The sequence below is a fragment of the Triticum aestivum genome, chromosome 6D (genome assembly GCF_018294505.1).
Source record: "Triticum aestivum cultivar Chinese Spring chromosome 6D, IWGSC CS RefSeq v2.1, whole genome shotgun sequence".
NCBI lineage: Eukaryota > Viridiplantae > Streptophyta > Magnoliopsida > Poales > Poaceae > Triticum > Triticum aestivum.
In genome coordinates, this window is record NC_057811.1 from 118,753,017 (window position 1) to 118,776,684 (window position 23,668).

Consider the following 23,668-nt stretch of genomic DNA (forward strand, 5'->3'; position numbering starts at 1 on the left):
TTTCTTTGCAAAAATACATGTTTTGAACACTTTTTCAATTTCACGGTAACCTTTTCCAAATGCAGTTGTACATTTTGTCCGAACTATGCATTTAAAAAAATTATAACTTTTTTTGAAACTTTTAAACATGATTAATATTTTTTTACAATGCATAAACTTTTTTCGCACACATGATTAACATTTTTCATACAAATGATTAACATGTTCTACCTTTTTGTTTCACTTTTTTACATTTTATGTGTGCATGGAAAACATTTTCCGCACACATGAATAACATTTTCCGTACAAATGATTAACATGTTCTACATTTTTTGTGTGCATGAATAACATTTTTCATACACATGACTACCATTTTCCTCACAGATGAATAACATTTTTCATACAAATGATTAACATTTTCTATTTTTGTGTTCACTCTTGGACATTTTTTGTGTGCATGAAAAATATTTTTCATACGCATGATTTACATTTTCTGTACACAGGACTCATTTCTATTTGATTTACCCAAACATTTTTTATAATGTATAAACATTTTTGTACAGATGATTAACTTGTTCTACCTTTTTGTTTCACGTTTAGAAATTTTCCTAGTGCATCAAAAACATTTTGTATACAAATTAATATTTTAAAATTTTAATCTAATTTTTTAAAATACATATTTATAATATTTCGAAATATAAATAAATCAAGAAATTGAAAACAAAAAGTGAAAGACAAAGCAAAACAAAAAAAGTAGCCAACTGGCGAGCCGTGGCTACTAGGCCGGTGCAATCCGTGTGCCCCCTGCAGGGCTCACAGCATGCAGCACATAGCCGCGATCGAAATCACTAATTAAGGAGTATTTTTTTCAAAGATCACTTCTACCTTCTCAGATTGCGACAAGTGGCGCATTGTATACGCGTCACTTGTCGCAACCAGGGATTTTTCTTTTTTTTATATCCGTTTATTCAAAATATTTTATCTCTTAAACCGTGCGTCCGAATCTCGAACCGTTTTCAACATTGGATTCCTCGCGTCGAGATTTTCAAAACTAGATCCCATGTTGGTTGGTTTTGACGAATTTTTATTTTCATAAAAAATGAACGGAAAAACCGAAGCGGGAGCACTTTTTTCCCTTTTCGAAAGAGGCACGGCCGTGCCTCTAACGAAAGTACAACCATGCCTCTCGCGGAAGCAAAACCGTGCCTCTCGCGGAAGGGGAAAAACAGAAAATGCGTTTTTTTCCGTTTCCGAGAGGCACGGCCATGCCTCTCGCGAAAATACAACCGTGTCTCTCGCAGAAGCAAAAACGTGCCTCCGGCGGTAGGAAAAAAAATAGAAGACATGTTTTTTTTTTCCGTTTTTGAGAGGTACGACCGTGCCTCTCGCGAAAGCAAAAACATGCCTCTTGCGAAAGGAAAAAAAAACAAAAAATACTTTCCGAGAGGCACGGCAGTGCCTCCCACGAAAGCACAACCGTGCTTCTCACGAAAGCAAAACCGTGCCTCTGACGAAAGGAAAAAAATAAAAATAATTTTTTTTCCGTTTCGGAGAGACACGACCGTATCTCTCGCAAAAACATTATTTTTTAAAAAAAATTATTTTGATCCAAAAGCTAAGATAGACCGGTGGAAAATCAAAAAATCAAAATAAAAAACTGAAAAAAAAACAGGTTAAAAAGCCGAAAACGCGTGTGAAAAAAATAAAAAGACAAAATCCAAAGAGAGCGCGAGACCTCGCGGCGGCTGAGAGCATGCCATCCAAATGATCATTGAAAGGCTTCCGAATGAGTGCTCGCCAACTAGTTGCTCTCACGCATCCAGAAAAAAACTATTTGCTCTCACGATCGACGCTCGCTGCTGCAGCGCCGTAGAGGTGGGGATGGGCCGGAGAAGTTTAGCAGCCGTGGGTGCACGCAAATACAAGCGAAACAGAAGGCCCACGAAAGTTCCTCCTCTTCTCGTTGACCCCTCTCTGGCCTCTCTCTCAAACTGCCTCATCCATCCCCACCGAAGCGATCGCCGAGTGTTTGATGAGTGCCTGAGAGAGCGGCGTCAATGGGTTCATCGCCGCAAGCATAAAGCTACCCGCCTCGCGGTGTTCGTTCCCCGGCGCTTCGACGCTGAAAGGTATGCGCCTAATTCCGCTCCCCTCTTCAATTCTGTAGGCCAAACACCCAGCGTTCCAGCGTTTGATTGACGCCCTCTGCGTGTTCGGCAGAATGCCTGTCCGGGAGCTTCATCTTGTTTGGACTTTTGAACGGCTAGTTTGAAGAATTCATCGCACTGAGATGGAAAGAATCAGGACCGGGATGATATTTTTGCGTGTAAAATTTCCTGCGTTTTGGGGATCTTATGCTGTTCTCTATGGTTGACAAGAGTTTGCTCTTCTCATTTGTCAGCACTGAAGATTGATCCATCGACTCATCTTGACACTAATGGACGGGGAACACTCGGCTTTGAAGAAAATGAGATTGGAGGACGCAGAGGATTCTGCGATCAGTCAAGTGCCTGCCACGGCGTCGAGCATGCATCAGCAATTGTTCTGGAGCCAGTGGCAGCTACTGGACTCCATTCTCCCCACGGGTGGTTTCGCACACTCCTACGGCCTGGAAGCTGCTATGCAATCGCGCATAGTGAACAACCAGGAAGACCTGAGGCTGTTCCTCATCCAGGTGGTGGACAACATTGGAAGCCTGCTGCTTCCATTCGTGTTCTGCGCCAGTAGGTCTCCTGACGCTGCGGCATGGGTCAAGCTAGATCAGCTGCTGGACGCTACGTTGACGAATGAGGTCGGCAGGAAGGCGTCCACGTCGCAAGGCTCGGCTCTGTTGAGGGTGGCCGCGTCTGTCTTCACTGAGATCCAGCCGCTGCAGGATCTCCGAAGGACATTTCTCGGTTCCACAAGCGTGTCGTTTCACCATGCCCCGATATTTGGGTTGATATGTGGGCTGGTTGGATTTGACAGCGAGACAACGCAGCGCGCTTACATGTTTGTGGCAATGAGGGATGTGATCTCCGCCGCGACGAGGCTCAATCTGATAGGACCGCTTGCTGCTTCGGTTCTGCAGCACCAGGTTGCGCCTGATGCCGAGAAGATGCTGCAAAAGTGGAGGGACCGTGATGTCTCTGAAGCATCACAGACTGCGCCGCTGCTTGACGCGTTGCAAGGCTGCCATGCTTACATGTTCTCTAGGCTGTTTTGCTCCTAACAGTGAGGTCCACTTCCATATCTTTCCATCTCTTTCGTTGTACAATGTCTCCAAGCATACACAACGGAGGGCTCAACTTCATGATACCTGTACCATTTGTGCTTTTGTATTATTCTGATGTATTGAAACATATCTCCTTATTTCCTGGGAAGATAAGTTAACTGGTTCATAGAGAGATGTATGTTACTCTGTATAAAGCATCTTTTATAACATGGCATATGGTTGATCGATGACTTTGTGCACTGGAGTGCTGTCTCCTAACAAGGACATGATAAGCAATGGAGCAGTTTATTCAATTATCCTGTAACAAGGAGATGTTTAAATAGACCAGACATTTCCCTGGTCCATTTTGTGGGCAACATGATGCATGATACACCCAGTTATATGTCTGGATAACCTTATTCTGATATTCCTCTGCTTCTTTCAGGTTGCTGAATGCAATTTGGTGTAGCTCTGCTCACGGTTTTACCTCAGAGAAGTACAGGACCACTGGCTTCACTAAACAACAATGGCATCAGAAGATTACAAGCATCCTGAGGATAGATGCCCAGTATGATTCTTTGTTTTACTTGCAAGAAAGATTGTACAAAAATGCCAATAGTACATTATGTTCATGTGTGAGCCCTCTCTGCCATCTATCACACTCGTCATACATATGATACATCTGTCTTCAGCTTCACCAATTATAATATTGATCTACTTATGCATCGGATATTACAAAGAACATTGTTTTCTTTTGCTCCATGATACAAAGTACTGGATCTGTTGCTCCAGCTCCAGATTCTATCCTAAGTGCAACAGCAGAATGCTTGGCTTCAACGGATTTTTCATACTCCTCAATAGACCTGAACAGCTCGGAGATGTTCCCCTTGCCAATCCTGCCGCAGCCACCCTTCTGGTACTCTTGCCTGGCCCCGTCCTTCCCCATGCACCCGATCCTTTGTATCATCTCCATAACATGGTTGGCCTGAACATAGTAGCTGATGCGGTTAGATTTGGAACCAGAGAGAGTAGATAAAAGATAGCAAAGATGTTGTCTGAAGTAGGGCACTGAACCTCAAGTTACTGTATTATGGCATAAATACTAGTACTGAATGCTGAATCAAAACTTTTCAAACAACTATGTATGGGTCTATGCTAAAGTACAGTACACCATGTCCACGAATTCTGAAGTTGGATACGTTGGCCCTATGCAAACAGCTTTATTCCCCTTTAAAACTGTCACGATTTTCATAAGGTGCATCATGCATGGATGCACTAAATAGAATGTCAGTTGGATTCACAGCATTCAGTATAACCAAGGTTCGATACCTTTATGCACCATACAAATGCACCATGTGATGTAGAACTCAAAATCAGTTCTTCTCTTATTTTATTTTCAAGCAAGATTGTACAACAATGCTAACTGTACATTTTTTCATGTGTGAGCCCTTCTTCCATCTGTTACACTCATGATACATAGAATACACATGTCTTCGCTTCACCAATTATAACACAGATATAATTGCGCGTCGCATATCACAAACAACATTGTTTTCTTTTGCTCCATGAGACCATGATACAAATTACTGGATCAGCTTCTCCAGCTCCATCTTCTATCCTCTGATCCCTGAACTGCAGCAGATTGCTTGGCTTCAAGGACTTCTCATAATCCTGAATGGACTTGAACAGCTCGGAGAAGTTGCCTTTGCCGAACCCGCCACAGCCACCCTTCTGGTACTCTTCCCCTCTCTCGTCCTTCTCCATGCACCCGATCCTTTGGATCATCTCCAGGAACAACGTTGGCCTGAACATAATAGTTGATGCAGTTAGATTTGGAATCACGGGGAGTAGAGCAAAGAAGCAGCTTGAATTTATTATCCGGGTCTTGGAGAACATTGCAAGCCTGCTTCTACCATTTGTGTACTGTGCCAGTAGGTCTCCTGATGCTGCGAGATGGGTCAAGCTAGATCAGCTACTAGACGCTATGCTGACGAACAAGGTCGGCAGGACGGCGTCCACGTTGCAAGGCTCGGCTCTGTCGAGGGTGGCCGCGTCTGTCTTCACTGAGATTCAGTCGCTGCAGGATCTCCGAAGGACATTTCTCGGTTCCACGAGCGTGTTGTTTCACCATGCCCCGATATTCGGGTTGATATGTGGGCTGGTTGGATTTGACAGCGAGACAACGCAGCGTGCTTACATGTTTGTGGCAATGAGGGATGTGATCTCCGCCGCGACGAGGCTCAATCTGATAGGACCGCTTGCTGCTTCGGTTCTGCAGCACCAGGTTGCGCCTGATGCCGAGAAGATGCTGCAAAAGTGGAGGGACCGTGATGTCTCTGAAGCATCACAGACTGCGCCGCTGCTTGACGCGTTGCAAGGCTGCCATGCTTACATGTTCTCTAGGCTGTTTTGCTCTTGACAGTGAGGTTCGCTTCCATATCTTTTTATCTCTCTCGTTGTACAATGTCTTCAAGCATACACAACAAAGGGCTCAACTTCATGATACATGTAGATTCATGCTTTCATATTATTCGGATGTAGGATGCCATTGAAACATATCTCCTTATTTCCTGAAAAAAATCAGTTAACGGGTTCATAGAGAGATACATATTAGTCTGTATAAAGCATCTTTATAACATGGCATATGGTTGATCGATGACTGTGTGCAATGCAATTGAACATTCACATGATTGATGTCTCCTACAGTAACAAGGACATGATGAGCAATTGAGCAGTTTATTCCTGTAACAAGGAGATGTTAAAATAGACCAGAGGTTTCACTGGTCCATTTTGTGAACAACATAATGCATGATACATATGTCTAGATGACCTTGTTGTGTTTTTCCTCTGCTTCTTTCAGGTTGCTGAATGCAGTTTGGTGTACTTCTGTTCACAGTTTTACCCTGGAGAAGTAGAAGATTACTAGCTTTTCCTAAAGAAAAATGGCATCAGAAGATTGCAAGCATCTCGAGGACAGATCCCAGTATGATTATTTATTATACTTGCAGGCAAGATTTTACAACAATGCCAATAACCCAATAGTACATTATGTTCATGTGTGAGCCCCCTCTACCATCTATTACACCATCATACATAGGATACATCTGTCTTCAGCTTCACCAAATACAAAAATGATATAATTGTGTCCCATATTACAAAGAACATTGTTCTCTTTTGCTCCATGACACAAAGTACTAGATCCGTTGCTTGAGCTCCAGATTCTATCTTTAATGCAATAACAGATTGCTTGGCTTCATGGGATTTCTCATGCTCTCCATAGATCTGAACAACTCGGAGAAGTTGCCTTGCCAAACCCGCCGCAGCCACCATCCTGATACTCTCGTCCATCTCCATGCGCCCGATCCTTTGGATCATCCCCAAGAATCAGGTTGGCCTGAACATAGTAGATAAAGATTTGGAATCACAGAGAGTAGATAAAGATAGCAAAGATGCTGTCTGAAGTCAGTACGGCACTGAACCTCAAGTCACTGAATTATGAAATACTCCCTCCTTCCCAATATCTAGTACCATCTCCCGAACCCAAACTTTTTTAGATAACTGTCAATAATGGTATGTAGTACACCATGCAACGAATTGTGAAGTTGGATACCTTGGCCTTTTACTATGCAAGGAGCTTTATCCCCCTTTAAAGCTGTCCCGATCTTCATAAAGATGCATCATGCATGGCTGCACTAAAAAGGGTTTCAGTTGGATACACATGCACCATTTGATGCAGAACTCAAAATCGGTTCTTCTTTATTTTACTTGCAAGCAAGATTGTACAACAATGCCAACAGTACATTTTGTTCATGTGTGAGCCCCCTCTACCATCTATTACACCCATCATACTACATAGGATACATCTGTCTTCAGCTTCATCAATATAACATCTGATACAATTGCGCGCCGCATCTTACAAACAACATAGTTTTCTTTTGCTCCAGGAGACCATGATACAAAGTACCGGATCAGGTCCTCCAGCTCCAGCTTCTATCCTATGATCCCTGAACTGCAGCAGATTGCTTGGCTTCAAGGGACTTCTCGTAATCTTCAATGGACTTGAACAGCTCGGAGAAGTTGCCTTTGCCGAACCCGCCGCAGCCACCCTTCTGGTACTCTTCCCCTCTCTCGTCCTTCTCCATGCACCCGATCCTTTGGATCATCTCCAGGAACAGCGTTGGCCTGAACATAATAGCTGATGCAGTTAGATTTGGAAGCACACGGAGTAGAGCAAAGATGCAGCCAGAATTTATTAGAGGACCGAACCTCAAATCACTGAATTATAGCATAAATAATACTACCCCCTGAATCTAATCTTGTGCCTACGGCGTGAATTGGGAATATACGTTGGCTTTTCTCTATGCACAGGGAGCTTTATTCCCCTTTTAGCTGTGGCAATCTTCATAAAGGTGCATCATGCATGGATTTGTACTAAAATACTTCAAATAGGATCATGGCACTCACTATCCTATGGTTCAGCTCTCTACCCTAACCCCAAGTTTTGACACTTCTCTGCAGCATTACAATGTACAGTAGAACTCAAAATCAAATTGGAAAGATTGTGTTTTTACCTGTCCCCCACTGGCTTTGTGAAGATTTGTAGCAACACCCCTTGGTCGTCCCTGTCGACGAGCACCCCCAGCTCCTGGCATTCCTTGATCTGCGCCTCCGAGAGCACATCCCCGGCGATGCGCCGCACGCCTTCGTAGTACTTCGGCAGCGGGGGTGGCAGGAAGTCGAAGCCGCCCATGGCGGAGCGCGCACGCATCTCCCTGAGCGTCCTGAGCACGTCGCTGCTGGCCACCGCGATGTGCTGCACACCCGGGCCGCCGTGGTGTTCCAGGAACGTCTGTATCTGGCTCCGGCGCTTGGTGCCGTGCACCGGCTCGTTGAGCGGCAGCAGCACGCCCTCCGAGTTGTTGGCGAGCACCATCGAGTTGAGCCCGCTCTCGGCCGTGCCCACGTCCTCCGTCGTGAACTCGGCGAACTCATGGAAACCCGTGAAGCCGGCTACGTAGGCGGCGGCGGAAGCAAGCTCCGGGACGTTGCCGACGACGTGGTCAAACCGTGTCAGGCCGTAGTCCACGGCACCCGGGTTGCTCACGCCCTCGAACCCCGGCAAGAAGGGCACGTCCGTGCCGTCCGGATGGCTGACGAAGCGGAGCACGACGTCGCCGTAGAGCTCGACCTCCGCAAAGCCGAAGCCGCGGCCGAGGTCCACGGGGCTGAAGGCCGGGCGCGCGCCCCCGTCGACGCTGGCGCGGAAGGCCTCGGCGGCGTCCGCGACGCGCAGCGCTATGGAGCGCACCGCGAGCCCGTGGTCCGCGGAGAACCGGCGCGCGGCGTCGGCGGAGAAGGAGGGCAGGGAGGCGGTGGCGGCGTCGCAGCCGTTGGCGTAGGGCGCGGTGAAGAGGAAGGCGAGGTTGCCCGAGCGGAGCAGCTGGGAGGCGTGCACGGAGTTCCCCGTGGAGAGGTCGGACCTGGCGGCGAGCGGCGCGCCGAGCGCGAAGGCGAAGCGGCCGGCGGCGGAGGCGGCGTCCGCGCACCAGAACTCGACGTGGTGGAAGGAGAGCGTGTGGAAGCGGTCGCTGCGCGGGTTGAAGCGGACCATTCGGCGCGGCCGCGCGTGCTCCGGCGTCACCGCGGCGGCAGCGCCGGCGCCGGTGGCTGCGGGGGTGGTGGGGGTGGGCGGCATGGTGTGTGTTCGCTTCTTGGTCGCGTGTGGTAGTGGCTCCGGGTTATCAGTTACGGCCTTACGGGAGAAGTGGGGGGTAATAAAGGGAGGAGATGGCGCCACGTGGGCTTTGGGGTTTAGTGGTGGCGGGTGGGATTTGTCTTTTGGCGTTTGGTGGTGTGGGGGCTCGAGCTAGTGTGATGGGTTTGCTGACTGGCCTAGGGTAAGGTACAGCCAAGTACAGCTAGAAATATTATTATTTCAAAAAAAAGCTCAGCTAAAAATATTGCGAGGTTCATATTCTCTCTAGCTAGTACTACCTCCGTCCTGGTTTAGTAGCCTTCTTTATGTTTTGTGTCAAATTTTAATTTTAAATTTACTAACAAAATATTAATGCATGTCATAAAAAATAATATAATTAAAAACTATGCTCAAAACGAATCAAGTGATATAATTTTTGACGGTATGCATTAATATTTTATTAGTTAAATCTCTAGTTAAAATTTGTCATAAAATACAAAAAGAACTTGTAAACCAGGACGAAGGTTGTTGGGTATATAACTATTTGGTATGACCCGCCCAGGAAGGGTCGGGTTATACCTATGGCGGTTCATCATTAACAAAGCCCATGAAGATGTTGAAGATGGCGGTTCACGAAGCAGGCTTACTGGAGGTCCGGAAGCCCAAAGGCGACTTAAGGCCCACAAGTGTAAACCGTCATATATGTGTAACCTGTATTGTAAGGCATGTGTAATTAGTCACCGAGCCGGACACGTTGTGTATGAGCCGGCCGGGACTCTGTGGGCCGCTGGGCGTCAATCTGTGTATATAAAGGGACGACCTGGCGGCGGTTTAGGGAGAAGAAAGAAGAGATCGAAAGCTAGGTCAAGCGTATTCGCTCCCTGGTAATCGAGACATAAGCAATACCACCTCAAATTGGATTAGGCCTTTACCTTCACCGCAAGGGGCCGAACCAGTATAAACTCCTCGTGTCCTTTGTCCCGTTTAACCCCTTTAAGCTAACCTAGTTGCGATGACTCCATGACTAAGTCCTTCTGCTAGGACATCTGCCGTGACAATTCTACGACAGTTGGTGCCCACCGTGGGGCCAGCGCACGGTGGTTTTGAGTTCTTGCAGGGCAGCTTCGAAGGGATCAAGGGGTACGCTGTGGGCCAAATGACCAAGAGTCGTCTCGGCAAGCTCTACATCGACGATGCAGGCTGGGGTCCCGAGGCCGGCTCAATCGAGTACGGGTACTGGGTCTCCTTCGGAGGAATCCACGTCTTCATCGGCAAGATCGGCGAACCGGGCCCTGAGCCGGACATCGGCACCGACATCATCGAGACGGCTCAGCGTGCACGACCCGCCCGAGTTCAGCCCACTGTGAAGCGCGCCTTCGTTGGATTTATCCATGGGGCAGAATTTGAAGGATATGTGTCTGGCGGTGAGACGGCTATCTACTCTAATGGTGAGTCATCCACAGGAGAGACTAACTCGATGTATCAGCTGCAAGACGGCCGACTCGGGGGCTGTTCCATGGCGACAGTATTCCGGACCCCTATGAGCCGCCGAATAGGGTCGCAATTTTCATGGTCGGTACACAGCCAGGGCAAAATTCTACAGCTGCAGCAGCAATGATTTTCGGATCAACAACTGTTGGGGAACGTAGTAATTTCAAAAAAATTCCTACGCACACGCAAGATCATGGTGATGCATAGCAACGAGAGGGGAGAGTGTTGTCCACGTACCCTCGTAGACCGACAGCGGAAGCGGTTGATGTAGTCGTACGTCTTCACGATCTGACCGATCAAGTACCGAACGCACGGCACCTCCGAGTTCTACACACGTTCAGCTCGATGACGTCCCTCGAACTCCGATCCAGCCGAGTGTTGAGGGAGAGTTTCGTCAGCACGACGGCGTGGTGACGATGATGATGTTCCACCGACGCAGGGCTTCGCCTAAGCTCCGCAACGGTATTATCGAGGTGTAATATGGTGGAGGGGGGCACCGCACACGGCTAAGAGATCTCAAGGATCAATTGTTGTGTCTCTAGGGTGCCCCCTGCCCCCGTATATAAAGGAGCAAGGGAGGAGGAGGCCGGCCCTAGGAGGGGGCGCACCAAGTGTGGAGTCCTACTAGGACTCCCTAGTCCTAGTAGGATTCCACCTCCCATATGGAATAGGAAAAGAGGAAGGGAAAAAGAGAAGGAAGGAAGGGGGCGCCCCCCTTCCCTAGTCCAATTCGGACCAGACCAAGGGGAGGGGTGCGGCCACCCTTGAGGCCCTTTTTCTTCTTTCCCGTATGGCCCAATAAGGCCCAATACGTATTCCCGTAACTCTCCAGTACTCCGAAAAATAACCGAATCACTCGGAACCTTTCCGAAGTCCGAATATAGTCGTCCAATACATCGATCTTTACGTCTCGACCATTTCGAGACTCCTCGTCATGTCCCTGATCTCATCCGGGACTCCGAACTCCTTCGGTACATCAACATACATAAACTCATAATAAAACTGTCATCGTAACTTTAAGCGTGCGGACCCTACGGGTTCGAGAACTATGTAGACATGACCGAGACACGTCTTCGGTCAATAACCAATAGCGGGACCTGGATGCCCATATTGGCTCCCACATATTCTACGAAGATCTTTATCGGTCAGACCGCATAACAACATACATTGTTCCCTTTGTCATCAGTATGTTACTTGCCCGAGATTCGATCGTCGGTATCTTGATACCTAGTTCAATCTCGTTACCGGCAAGTCTCTTTACTCGTTCCGTAACACATCATCCCGTAACTAACTTATTAGTCACAATGCTTGCAAGGCTTATAGTGATGTGCATTACCGAGTGGGCCCAGAGATACCTCTCCGACAATCGGAGTGACAAATCCTAATCTCGAAATACGCCAACCCAACAAGTACCTTTGGAGACACCTGTAGAGCACCTTTATAATCACCCATTTACGTTGTGACGTTTGGTAGCACAAAAAGTGTTCCTCCGGTAAACGGGAGTTGCATAATCTCATAGTCAGAGGAACATGTATAAGTCATGAAGAAAGCAATAGCAACATACTAAACGATCGGGTGCTAAGCTAACGGAATGGGTCAAGTCAATCACGTCATTCTCCTAATGAGGTGATCTCGTTAATCAAATGACAACTCATGTCTATGGCTAGGAAACATAACCATCTTTGATTAACGAGCTAGTCAAGTAGAGGCATACTAGTGACACTCTGTTTGTCTATGTATTCACACATGTATTATGTTTCCGGTTAATACAATTTTAGCATGAATAATAAACATTTATCATGATATAAGGAAATATATAATACTTTATTATTGCCTCTAGGGCATATTTCCTTCAGTCTTTCACTTGCACTAGAGTCAATAATCTAGTTCACATCGCCATGTGATTTAACATCAATAATTCACATCACCATGTGATTAACACCCATAGTTCACATCTCTATGTGACCAACACTCAAAGGGTTTACTAGAGTCAATAATCTAGTTCACATCGCTATGTGATTAACACCCAAAGAGTACTAAGGTGTGATCATGTTTTGATTGTGAGATAATTTTAGTCAACGGGTCTGTCACATCCAGATCCGTAAGTATTTTGCAAATTTCTATATCTACAATGCTCTGCACGGAGCTACTCTAGCTAATTGCTCCCACTTTCAATATGTATCTAGACCGAGACTTAGAGTCATCTAGATTTAGTGTCAAAACTTGCATCGACGTAACCCTTTACAACGAACCTTTTGTCATTTCCATAATCGAGAAACATATCCTTATTCCACTAAGGATAATTTTGACCGCTGTCCAGTGATCTACTCCTAGATCACTATTGTACTCCCTTGCCAAAATCAGTGTAGGGTATACAATAGATCTGGTACACAGCATGACATACTTTATAGAACCTATGGCCAAGGCATAGGGAATGACTTTCATTCTCTTTCTATCTTATGCCGTGGTCGGGCTTTGAGTCTTACTCAATTTCACACCTTGTAACACAGGCAAGAACTCTTTCTTTGACTGTTCTATTTTGAACTACTTCAAAATCTTGTTACGGTATGTACTCATTGAAAAAACTTATCAAGCGTTTTGATCTATCTCTATAGATCTTGATGCTCAATATGTAAGCAGCTTCACCGAGGTCTATCTTTGAAAAACTTCTTTCAAACACTCCTTTATGCTTTGCAGAATAATTCTACATTATTTCCGATCAACAATATGTCATTCACATATACTTATCAGAAATGCTATAGTGCTCCCACTCACTTTCTTGTAAATACAGGCTTCACCGCAAGTCTGTATAACACTATATTCTTTGATCAACTTATCAAAGTGTATATTCCAACTCCGAGATGCTTGCACCAGTCCATAGATGGATCGCTGGAGCTTGCATATTTTGTTAGCACCTTTAGGATTGTCAAAACCTTCTGGTTGCATCATATACAACTCTTCTTTAATAAATCCATTAAGGAATGTAGTTTTGTTTATCCATTTGCCATATTTCATAAAATGCGGCAATTGCTAACATGATTTAGACAGACTTAAGCATAGATACGAGTGAGAAACTCTCATCGTAGTCAACATCTTGAACTTGTCGAAAACCTTTTTGCGACAATTCTAGCTTTGTAGATAGTAACACTACTATCAGCGTCCGTCTTCCTCTTGACGATCCATTTATTCTCAATTGCTTGCCGATCATCGGGCAAGTCAACCAAAGTCCACACTTTGTTCTCATACATGGATCTCATCTCAGATTTCATGGCCTCAAGCCATTTTGCGGAATCTGGGCTCACCATCGCTTCTTCATAGTTCGTAGGTTCGTCATGGTCTAGTAACATAACCTCCAGAACAGGATTACCGTACCACTCTGGTGCGGATCTTACTCTGGTTTACCTACGAGGTTTGGTAGTAACTTGATCTGAAGTTACATGATCATCATCATTAACTTCCTCACTAATTGGTGTAGGAGTCACAGGAACAGATTTCTGTGATGAACTACTTTCCAATAAGGGAGCAGGTACAGTTACCTCATCAAGTTCTACTTTCCTCCCACTCACTTCTTTCAAGAGAAACTCCTTCTCTAGAAAGGATCCATTCTTAGCAACGAATGTCTTGCCTTCGGATCTGTGATAGAAGGTGTACCCAACTGTCTCCTTTGGGTATCTTATGAAGACACATTTCTTCGATTTGGGTTTGAGCTTATCAGGATGAAGCTTTATCACATAAGCATCACAACCCCAAACTTTAAGAAACGACAACTTTGGTTTCTTGCCAAACCACAGTTCATAAGGCGTCGTCTCAACGGATTTTGATGGTGCCCTATTTAACGTGAATGTAGCTGTCTCTAATGCATAACCCCAAATTGATAGTGGTAAATTGGTAAGAGACATCATAGATTGCACTATATCCAATAAAGTACGGTTATGACGTTCGGACACACCATTATGCTGTGGTGTTCCAGGTGGCATAAATTTGTGAAACTATTCCACATTGTTTTAATTGAAGACCAAACTCATAACTCAAATATTTGTCTCCGCGATCAGATCATAGAAACTTTATTTTCTTGTTACGATGATTTTCTACTTCACTCTGAAATTATATGAACTTTTCAAATGTTTCAGACTTATGTTTCATCAAGTAGATATACCCATATCCGCTCGAATCATCTGTGAAGGTGAGAAAATAACGATATCCGCCACGAGCCTCAATATTCATTGGACCACATACATCTGTATGTATGACTTCCAACAAATCTGTTGCTCTCTCCATAGTTCCGGAGAACGGCGTTTTAGTCATCTTGCCCATGAGGCATGGTTCGCAAGCATCAAGTGATTCATAATCAATTGATTCCAAAATCCCATCAGTATGGAGTTTCTTCACGCGCTTTACACCAATATGACCTAAACGGCAGTGCCACAAATAAGTTGCACTATCATTATTAACTTTGCATCTTTTGGCTTCAATATTATGAATATGTGCATCACTACGATCGAGATCCAACAAACCAATTTCGTTGGTGTGTATGACCATAGAAGGTTTTTTATTCATGTAAACAGAACAACAATTGTTCTCTAACTTAAATGAATAACCGTATTGCAATAAACATGATCAAATCATATTCATGCTCAATGCAAACACCAAATAACACTTATTTAGTTTCAACACTAATCCCGAAAGTACAGGGAGTGTACGATGATGATCATATCAATTTTGGAACTACTTCCAACAAACATCGTCACCTCGCCTTTTACTAGTCTCTGTTTATTCTGCAACTCCCGTTTTCGAGTTACTACTCTTTAGCAACTGAACCAGTATCAAATACTGAGGGGTTGCTATAAGGATTAGTAAGTACACATCAATAACATGTATATCCAATATACCTTTGTTCACTTTGCCATCCTTCTTATCCACCAAATACTTGGGGCAGTTCCGCCTCCAGTGACCAGTCCCTTTGCAGTAGAATCACTTAGTCTCAGGCTTAGGTACAGACTTGGGCTTCTTCACTTGAGTAGCAACTTGCTTGCCGTTCTTTTTGAAGTTCCCCTTCTTCCCTTTGCCCTTTTCTTGAAACTAGTGGTCTCGTCAACCATCAACACTTGATGTTTTTCTTGATTTCTACCTTCGTCGATTTCAGCATCACGAAGAGCTCGGGAATTACTTTCGTCATCCCTTGCATACTATAGTTCATCACGAAGTTCTACTAACTTGGTGATGGTGACTAGAGAATTCTGTCAATCACTATTTTATTTGGAAGATAAACTCCCACTTGATTCAAGCGATTGTAGTACCCAGACAATCTGAGCACATGCTCACTAGTTGAGCGATTCTCCTCCATCTTTTAGCTATAGAACTTGTTGGAGACTTCATATCTGTCAACTCGGGTATTTGCTTGAAATATTAACTTCAACTCCTGGAACATCTCATATGGTCCATGACGTTCAAAACGTCTTTGAAGTCCCGATTCTAAGCCGTTAAGCATGGTGCACTAAACTATCAAGTAGTCATCATATTGAGCTAGCCAAACGTTCATAACGTCTGTATCTGCTCCTGCAATAGGTCTGTCACCTAGCGGTGCATCAAGGACATAATTTTTCTGTGCAGCAATGAGGATAATCCTCAGATCACGGATCCAATCCGCATCTTTTGCTACTAACATCTTTCAACTTTGCTTTCTCAAGGAACGCATTAAAATTCAACGGAACAACGGCACGGGCCATTTATCTACAATTAACATAGACAAGCAAGATACTATCAGGTACTAAGTTCATGATAAATTTAAGTTCAATTAATCATATTACTTAAGAACTCCCACTTAGATAGACATCTCTCTAATCATCTAAGTGATTACGTGATCCAAAGCAACTAAACCATGTCCGATTAACACGTGAGATGGAGTAGTTTCAATGGTGAACATCACTATGTTGATCATATCTACTATATGATTCACGCTCGACCTTTCGGTCTCTGTGTTCCGAGGCCATATCTGTATATGCTAGGGTCGTCAAGTTTAACCTGAGTATTCCGTGTGTGCAACTGTTTTGCACCCGTTGTATTTGAACGTAGAGCCTATCACACCCGATTAACACGTGGTGTCTCAGCACGAAGAACTTTTGCAACGGTGCATACTCAGGGAGAACACTTTTATCTTGAAATTTTAGTGAGAGATCATCTTATAATGCTACCGTCAATCAAAGCAAGATAAGATGCATAAAGGATTAACATCACATGCAATCAATATAAGTGATATGATATGGCCATCATCATCTTGTGCTTGTGATCTCCATCTCCGAAGCACCGTCATGATCACCATTGTCACCGGCGCGACACCTTGATCTCCATTGTAGCATCGTTGTCGTCTCGCCAACTTATTGCTTTTACGACTATCGCTACCGCTTAGTGATAAAGTAAAACTATTACATGGCGATTGCATCTCATACAATAAAGCGACAACCATATGGCTCCTGCCAGTTGCCGATAACTCGGTTACAAAACATGATCATCTCATACAACACATTATATCACATCATGTCTTGACCATATCACATCACAACATGCCCTGCAAAAACAAGTTAGACGTCCTCTACTTTGTTGTTGCAAGTTTTACGTGGCTGCTACGGGCTTAGCAAGAACCCTTCTTACCTACGCATCAAAACCACAACGATAGTTTGTCAAGTTGGTGCTGTTTTAACCTTCGCAAGGACCGGGCGTAGCCACACTCGGTTCAACTAAAGTGAGAGAGACAAACACCCGCCAGTCACCTTTAAGCAACGAGTGCTCCGAACGGTGAAACCAGTCTCGCGTAAGCGTACGCGTAATGTCGGTCCGGGCCGCTTCATCTCACAATACCGCTGAACCAAAGTATGACATGCTGGTAAGCAGTATGACTTATATCGCCCACAACTCACTTGTGTTCTACTCGTGCATAGCATCAACGCATAAAACCAGGCTTTGTCACGACCGGATTTTGGGATACAAATTCACAGAAAAACGGCCTGTGAGCTCACCAGCCCCAGGATTACTGTTAGCTGATGAGGAACCAACTTGATATAAGAATTTCCAAGAAAGTACAAAAATATGTAGTACAAGACCATTAGGGCCTAGGAGTACAACATTTGGTTTGCTAGTGGTTGATGGCGGAAGTGGTCTGAGGTTCATCTGCGCCTATGGGACTCCATCTCCCACAAGAACAGCTGACCAGGATAACTCCTATCTTCGCGAGGCTGCAAACGTCAACGCGTAGGTTCCGAGGTTGTCACCACGGTGCTCATCTCCAAGCGAGGGATCTGGCCAAGACAATAGCCAGGGACAAGCCAGTGAGTACGTTTGAATGTACTCGCAAACATTAAGAACACGGGTATAATATATATATCAAACATGCTCCAGATTATTATGTGATCACACGACTGTCACGAAATATACGACAGACCAAGAGGCACACATATGGTTAAAAATATACCAAAACAAAATACTGGGTGCCAAACGAGTGTCTGAATGACTCCTCGAGCGGAAAAATGCGGAATAATAATATTGGTGCCAAACGAGTGTCTGAATGACTCCTCGAGCGGAAAATGCAGAATAGTAATACTGGTGCCAAGCGAGTGTCTGAATGACTCCTCGAGCGGAAATGCAGAATATAATAATGCCGCAGTCGGGCGTCGGGGCGACACCACATAAAGGGCTTATAAGAAAATAATCACAGCGAATATCCAGGAGGTAGGACCATCCCAGGGATACTCAATCATATACAAAAAAATAAAGGTTATTCCAGAATAATAAAGATTACATACGTGCCACAATCATAAATAATACTATTGTACAGTCGTTACTCCATCCAAAAACCGATAATTTAGTCAAGCCGTATCTCCAACCGAATACCGTTACAGAGTTCTAGTCAAATCGTGCTCCATCCGAATACCGTTACCAGATTTCTATTCAGACAGTGGTCCTTACTCAAGAACATGACTATCCAACAGGATATATCCTCTGCAGAGGGAGTACCATTTTTCACGAGTAACGGGATTACTCAGTCCCTCGGGACTAATTCCGTCTACGGTCTTTTGATTGAAAACACGCCTGACCTGCACACACCAGCTTAACTCACCAGTGTCTGGAATCACCCACGACACCTGCCAAGCAAAACTCTAAGTGGGGAGGCTACAACCTCGACGTAGCATGGGATCACAAAATTTTTACCGCGCGCAAACTAGGGGAGCAACCCCCCTCGGCTCCAACCGGAAACACCCATGCCCCCGGACCGAATGACAGGCTTTAATCCGTGGCCACGGGACCTTCATCACGGCCTCTCTGTACGGTGTGTGCTTTGGAAAGGGGTTGACAACCTACTGAACCATACCCTGTCCCCTGCAGGGACAAGTGGTGGTACCGACAAAGAAGGAAGCTATTGATCAGACTCGGTCTACAACCGACTCAGGTGGTCCAAGCATCCACCAACAATATTACCACTAGTGAAATAAATCACCACTCCTCGAGCCTCACCAAGCTATGCCGGGCATACTCGTCTCGACGAGGGATTAGGGACAAGCTCGTGTCTACCCAAGACCACGACTCTCCCGGCTTCCTACCGGTGTGCAAGAGAAGCTCATGAGGATGACCCAAATCACTAGTGTATTCATCTGCTGACCACAAAACAACTCCAAAGTGCACTCATGCACGAGACTATATCGGTACATAAACTATCACATACTCCAAGTCGAAAAGTGTTGTGATCGCATCAAAACACCACAACAAAAATATTATGCCAGAGTTCAGAAATGCTTGCCTTCAAGAGTATGCAAAGGATGCACTTATTGGAAGCTTTCCTTTTCCTCCAAAAATCCTATTTTGCACAATACACAAATACAAATATTTCAAACACAGTACCAAAACCTGTCTCAAATATTTTTGAAATAAATCTTAAAATAAACTAGATGAAATTTGAGAGAGGTAGGAAAAAGAATCAACTCATTTGGAGTTTTATTTTAAAAGTTATAGCCAGTCAAAGTTTGGTAACCTCTGTTTTTAAATAAAACCAGAAAAAAGGAAAACACTGCGGGGAAGAATGCGTTTTCAAAACAGAGGAAACGTACTCCGGTCTTTGCGCCACCACTTAACCAGAGGGGACGGGGGAGCGGGTCACTGACAGTGGGTCCAGAGGGCCCACTGGTCAGGTTTGACTGGTCTCCCTCTCCCTCCTTTCTCGGCGCCCGAACGGTGGCGGGGCTCCGGCGATCGCCGTCGACGAACGGCTGCACCTCACGGGCATCCAAGGGCGGGGATGGAACGGCTAGACCGAGGCGGTCCTTTGGGTGGTTGAATGATCGTCGGAGGTGGAAGGAATCGCCGGCGGCGAGCTCCGCGGCGGGGGAAAACTACGGTGGTGAAGTGCTTTTTGAGCTCCGGTGGTCTCTGATCGAAAATGAGCAGCTGGGCAGCTCCGCAAGGATCAGAGGGAGCGATTGGTGGTGCTGGTTGGGCGAGAGGGTGGCCGGTTGCGACGAATCGCACCGGAGCCTAGCGGCGGCCGAACTGGCCGGAGTTGGGGAGGGCGGTCCTCTCCGGTCAATCTACTGCTAGGGGAGCTCTACGGGGAGGGCCTGATGTCGCCTGAGGCCTTGAATGAGCTCGGGGACCCTTTATATAGCGTGACGAGGCTGGACTGTTGCGGGGAAGATAGGATCGCCGGCGACAGCCGTTGCTGTAGTTGCAGGGCATCGTGGCGGCGACGAACGCGTTCCGACGAGCGGGAGGATAAGCACGGCCTGTGCTCTGAGGCAGCTGTCGTGCGCTGGTGGCTTGGGCGGCGCCGTCCGCGGCGGAATCCGCTGCCGACGCCGGCGTGCCGCCAAGGGCGCGGCCAGCGGCGCAGCAGGGCGTCAGAGGGATCGTGGAGCAGGGGGCGGCTAGTGCGCGTTTCAGCGATGCAGAGGGGGCCAGGGTCGGGTCGCGTCGAGTGCGGCGTGTCGGCGTAGTGCGCGCGCGTGCAAAACGTGCGCTCTGGGCGCGCCCAGAGCACGCGCGGCAGGTGCTCGACGGAATGCCAGTGCGCTCTAGAGAGCTTGGTTGGGGCTGGCAAAGAACAGAACAAGGGTAGGGGTGGCTAGGAGATCAGTGGACATGATTGTTGGGTCATAGGAGCAAGTCCACAGTGTAAACAAGGAACTCATGCCAAAAATGGTTGTGCACATCAGGTGTTCGACAGAATGCCCTATGCACTTAGGTAACTCTTGGAGTGGCCAAAATTTCCAGGTCCGTGTCTCTTTAGATGCAGGAGATGGTGGTAAGATTAGTTTGGCAAAAACAGAAAGTTGATAGTGCAAGTTTTGCAAAACTCCCGTTTTGGGCAGAAAGAGAGAGGGTTTAGAACATGCACTTCAAAACCTCCAATGAGCCCAATCTCTTGGACTTAAGAGTTTGGTAGGGAGGGTTGTAAGTAGGAAAAAGCTCAGGGTTACTAGAGCAAAGAAAAATAAGGTTGTAGTACAACTCACCAAATTGGGTCAGAATGCAAAAGAGGGTGATCCACTCAAATTTTTCAAAGAACCTCACTGGGTTTTTGCTTGAAGATGAATTGTATGCATCCATTGACATCTTCAAACACTTGGAAGAATTTTTAGAAGAACATTTAAATGGGTTGCAGTGCAAAAGTGCCTACTGGACCAGATTGGAAAAGTTGGTGAAGAGCTCAAAATCTCCAATGGCCAGAAGGTGTTTTTGCATAAAAGTGATGTGGAACCATCACATGACATCCCCAAATTTTGGTGGAATTTTTAGAAGCATATATCAAATGGTTGTAGTGCAACTGGGCTCCAAATGCAAAGGAAATCATTTTATAAGAGCAAAGTTTTGAGAAAATAAATCTTGCAACATTTGAATCCACTGAAATAAATAATTGTTTTATTATAGAGAGAAATCAAGTCCAACAATACCTTTGAAGGTTTTTCCCACTAGAGGCATAAATCCAAAATCACAAAAGGTGAAACTTGACAATTGGAAAAGTTTTATTTCCTGGCAATATTTTAATAACTAAAAATAAGGCCAATATTTTGGGTGTCACAACACTACCCCCCTTAAGAAAAATCTCGTCCTCGAGATTTGTTAAAAGTTGTTTTGAACAAGAATTGTTTTGAAATAAATCTGTTTTTATCAAAGAAAACCTCCAATTGCATAAATACAAAACGGCTACAGTGAGAGGGTAATAAGTGGTGTAAAACCACAGTGTGGTACACTGGCGTAGCGTGGAAAAATCCACGGTTAAGGAAAACGAGACACTTCTACGGGATACAGTAATTTAGAATAAATTCTAAATTACTAAAATACGCTGGTCGCACCCGAGAGCACAATGCTCTCTCTGGCTGACAGGTGGGCCTAGGGCCCACTGTCCGCCTCTTCTCCTTCCTCTGGCCCTCTCCTCTCCCTCGCGCGCTCTCCCGCGCTTCCTCCACCGGCGATGCCTAGCTCGTAGGGCATCGAGGCCGTACCGTGGTAGTGCGCGGCGTGCTAGCTGCCGGTGCAGCGTGCACTCACCTCGCGGGCCAGGGCGCTGTCGGCACTGCTCGCGGACTCGCTTCCGAACACCGGCGGCCGAGCGACGGGTGGCGCTAGTGGACCTCGCCCACCGTACACCGATCTCGGGCTATAAAACGATCGCGGTGCTCCTCTCTTCTCCCTCACACCCGGCCTCGCTCCTACTCCTCCTTCCTTCTCCTTCATAGCTGCTGGTAGGAGCTCGGGCCGAGGCTCTAATGGCGGAGGCAATGCCGGACTGGTATGTGGTCCTGGTGTGTGGAGGCTTGGCGGTGCTGCTGGGGTTCTCCGTGCTCCTGTGCGCGATGATCCTGGATGATCGTCGTGATGCTGCCGCTCGAGTGTTAGCTCTTCGCGGTGGCGGCGATCACGTGGATTAGGCGCGGCATCGGGGCTGACTGCTGTCGGAGTGCCGGGGCAGCTCGCGCTTGAATGGACACACAGAAATCCCTCTTACGGAGACTGTGGTGTCCTCGAGTGTGGTTAGATAGGCGCAAAAATGTGCTCAAGGATTGTAACAGTGCTCGTGGTCGAGTGGTGGCTGCTGAGAGTTTGCTGTATCGATGATGCGCGAATAAAAATCTATGTCGAGAAAATGCATATATACGCAGCAATAACTCGGGGAAAAGAAATCTCCTCGAAAAACATGCTGCGAGAGAAGAAATAATTACAACAAAACCAACAGTAGTAACACCGCTCACAAAACAGGAACTAAAGAAAATCGGATCCGTTGCACAAAGATTTTACGGACATGCTGCAACACATAAATACAAGTACTGGGATAATAAATACATCGGAGGCGTTTACATGGAAAACGGTAAAGCGACAGGGTCCTGAGAAAATGCCTCTGGCACTGGGGCACACTCCTCTTCTATCGGGGGAAGCGGGTTGACCAGTCGATGAATGCGTCCTTCTTGGTCAGGCCTCAGTGGTCTGCCAATAGCGATCCGAGGATTTAAATCAGCGAGGCTCTGGAGATAACCCATTACTCGCTGAGTTAAACGCTCCTGAGCGATGACGTACTGGGCAAGGTTGGCCAGTACTGGATCTCTCTCAATGCGCCCACCGGGAAAAGATGCAACTTCTCCGGGTGCTGTACGACTCGGAAAATAGTAGTATCCTCGCTCGCTGGCATAGGGCACTGCGAATCGAAGACGAGAGAGCGCCTCGTACGCAGCAGCTTCTATGGCCATCTGCGGAGTTGGCATGGATTTCCCCACGAAGGAGACTTCCGTTGGGTCTTGGTTTGGGTAGGCGGGAGGGATGTGCACCACTGCCCAATATTTCGAGGTGGATGGAGTGATCCTCGATTTGAGCAGCTCGTACTGGGGTGGATGGGTGGCACTCATAGTACTGCAGGTAAAGTCCCACAATAATTTGACAAAGCTACCCGGGGTTGCGTCTGGGGTTCTCAGATAAATGCTGGGGGTCGACATGGCAAGGAATGGCTGTGGGTGCGGCGCACAAAGGTGAGGGGTGCTCGGCAAGGTCACAAAGTGGCCTTTATATAGCACCGGGGTTGGGATTAATCGCCGGGGTGAAGGGTAACTGGCTGCCGATCCTGTACTCGGGTCAAAGCCACAGATATACACATCACATAAAGGTGACGCATTATTGTGGGCGCTGACGGGGTTGGTCTTGGTAGCTGTGCCCGAAATATAAAAAAAAGCAACTGTACGCCAACGTACACATGCATAGCTACTACTCCAAAGATAAGAGCGCTCAAACAGACAGCATGCAACAAAAGCGATACAAGGCCACACATTACAAAGCGTAGG

The 23,668-nt window shown here is 46.3% G+C and overlaps 3 protein-coding genes across 6 annotated transcripts; 2 read left to right on the top strand and 1 right to left on the bottom strand.

Annotated features, from left to right (window-relative positions):
* The first annotated feature begins 1,891 nt into the window (after positions 1-1,891).
* Positions 1,892-3,897, top strand: LOC123143993 (urease accessory protein F). Of its 4 annotated transcripts, none has more exons than XM_044563000.1 (3): positions 1,892-2,108; positions 2,200-3,192; positions 3,618-3,897. In XM_044563000.1, exon 2 carries the CDS (start codon positions 2,417-2,419, stop codon positions 3,188-3,190), a length of 774 nt encoding a protein of 257 aa, XP_044418935.1. In that variant the 5' UTR covers positions 1,892-2,108; positions 2,200-2,416; the 3' UTR covers positions 3,191-3,192; positions 3,618-3,897. The 4 variants fall into 4 exon arrangements, with proteins under 4 accessions (XP_044418935.1, XP_044418936.1, XP_044418934.1 ...); XM_044563001.1 differs by lacking the exon at positions 3,618-3,897 and having other exon boundaries at positions 1,893-2,108; positions 2,200-2,305; positions 2,381-3,420; XM_044562999.1 differs by having other exon boundaries at positions 1,895-2,108; positions 2,200-3,197.
* A 433-nt stretch (positions 3,898-4,330) lies between these two features.
* Positions 4,331-6,904, top strand: LOC123143995 (urease accessory protein F). Its single transcript, XM_044563003.1, has 2 exons — positions 4,331-5,598; positions 6,033-6,904. Exon 1 carries the CDS (start codon positions 4,848-4,850, stop codon positions 5,589-5,591), a length of 744 nt encoding a protein of 247 aa, XP_044418938.1. The 5' UTR covers positions 4,331-4,847; the 3' UTR covers positions 5,592-5,598; positions 6,033-6,904.
* Positions 6,899-8,914, bottom strand: LOC780622 (4-hydroxyphenylpyruvate dioxygenase). Its single transcript, XM_044562998.1, has 2 exons — positions 7,744-8,914; positions 6,899-7,354 (listed from the first exon to the last, which is right to left on the bottom strand). The coding sequence occupies exons 1-2, from the start codon at positions 8,865-8,867 to the stop codon at positions 7,168-7,170; spliced, it is 1,311 nt and encodes a 436-aa protein (XP_044418933.1). The 5' UTR covers positions 8,868-8,914; the 3' UTR covers positions 6,899-7,167.
* Between the last annotated feature and the right edge of the window lie 14,754 nt (positions 8,915-23,668).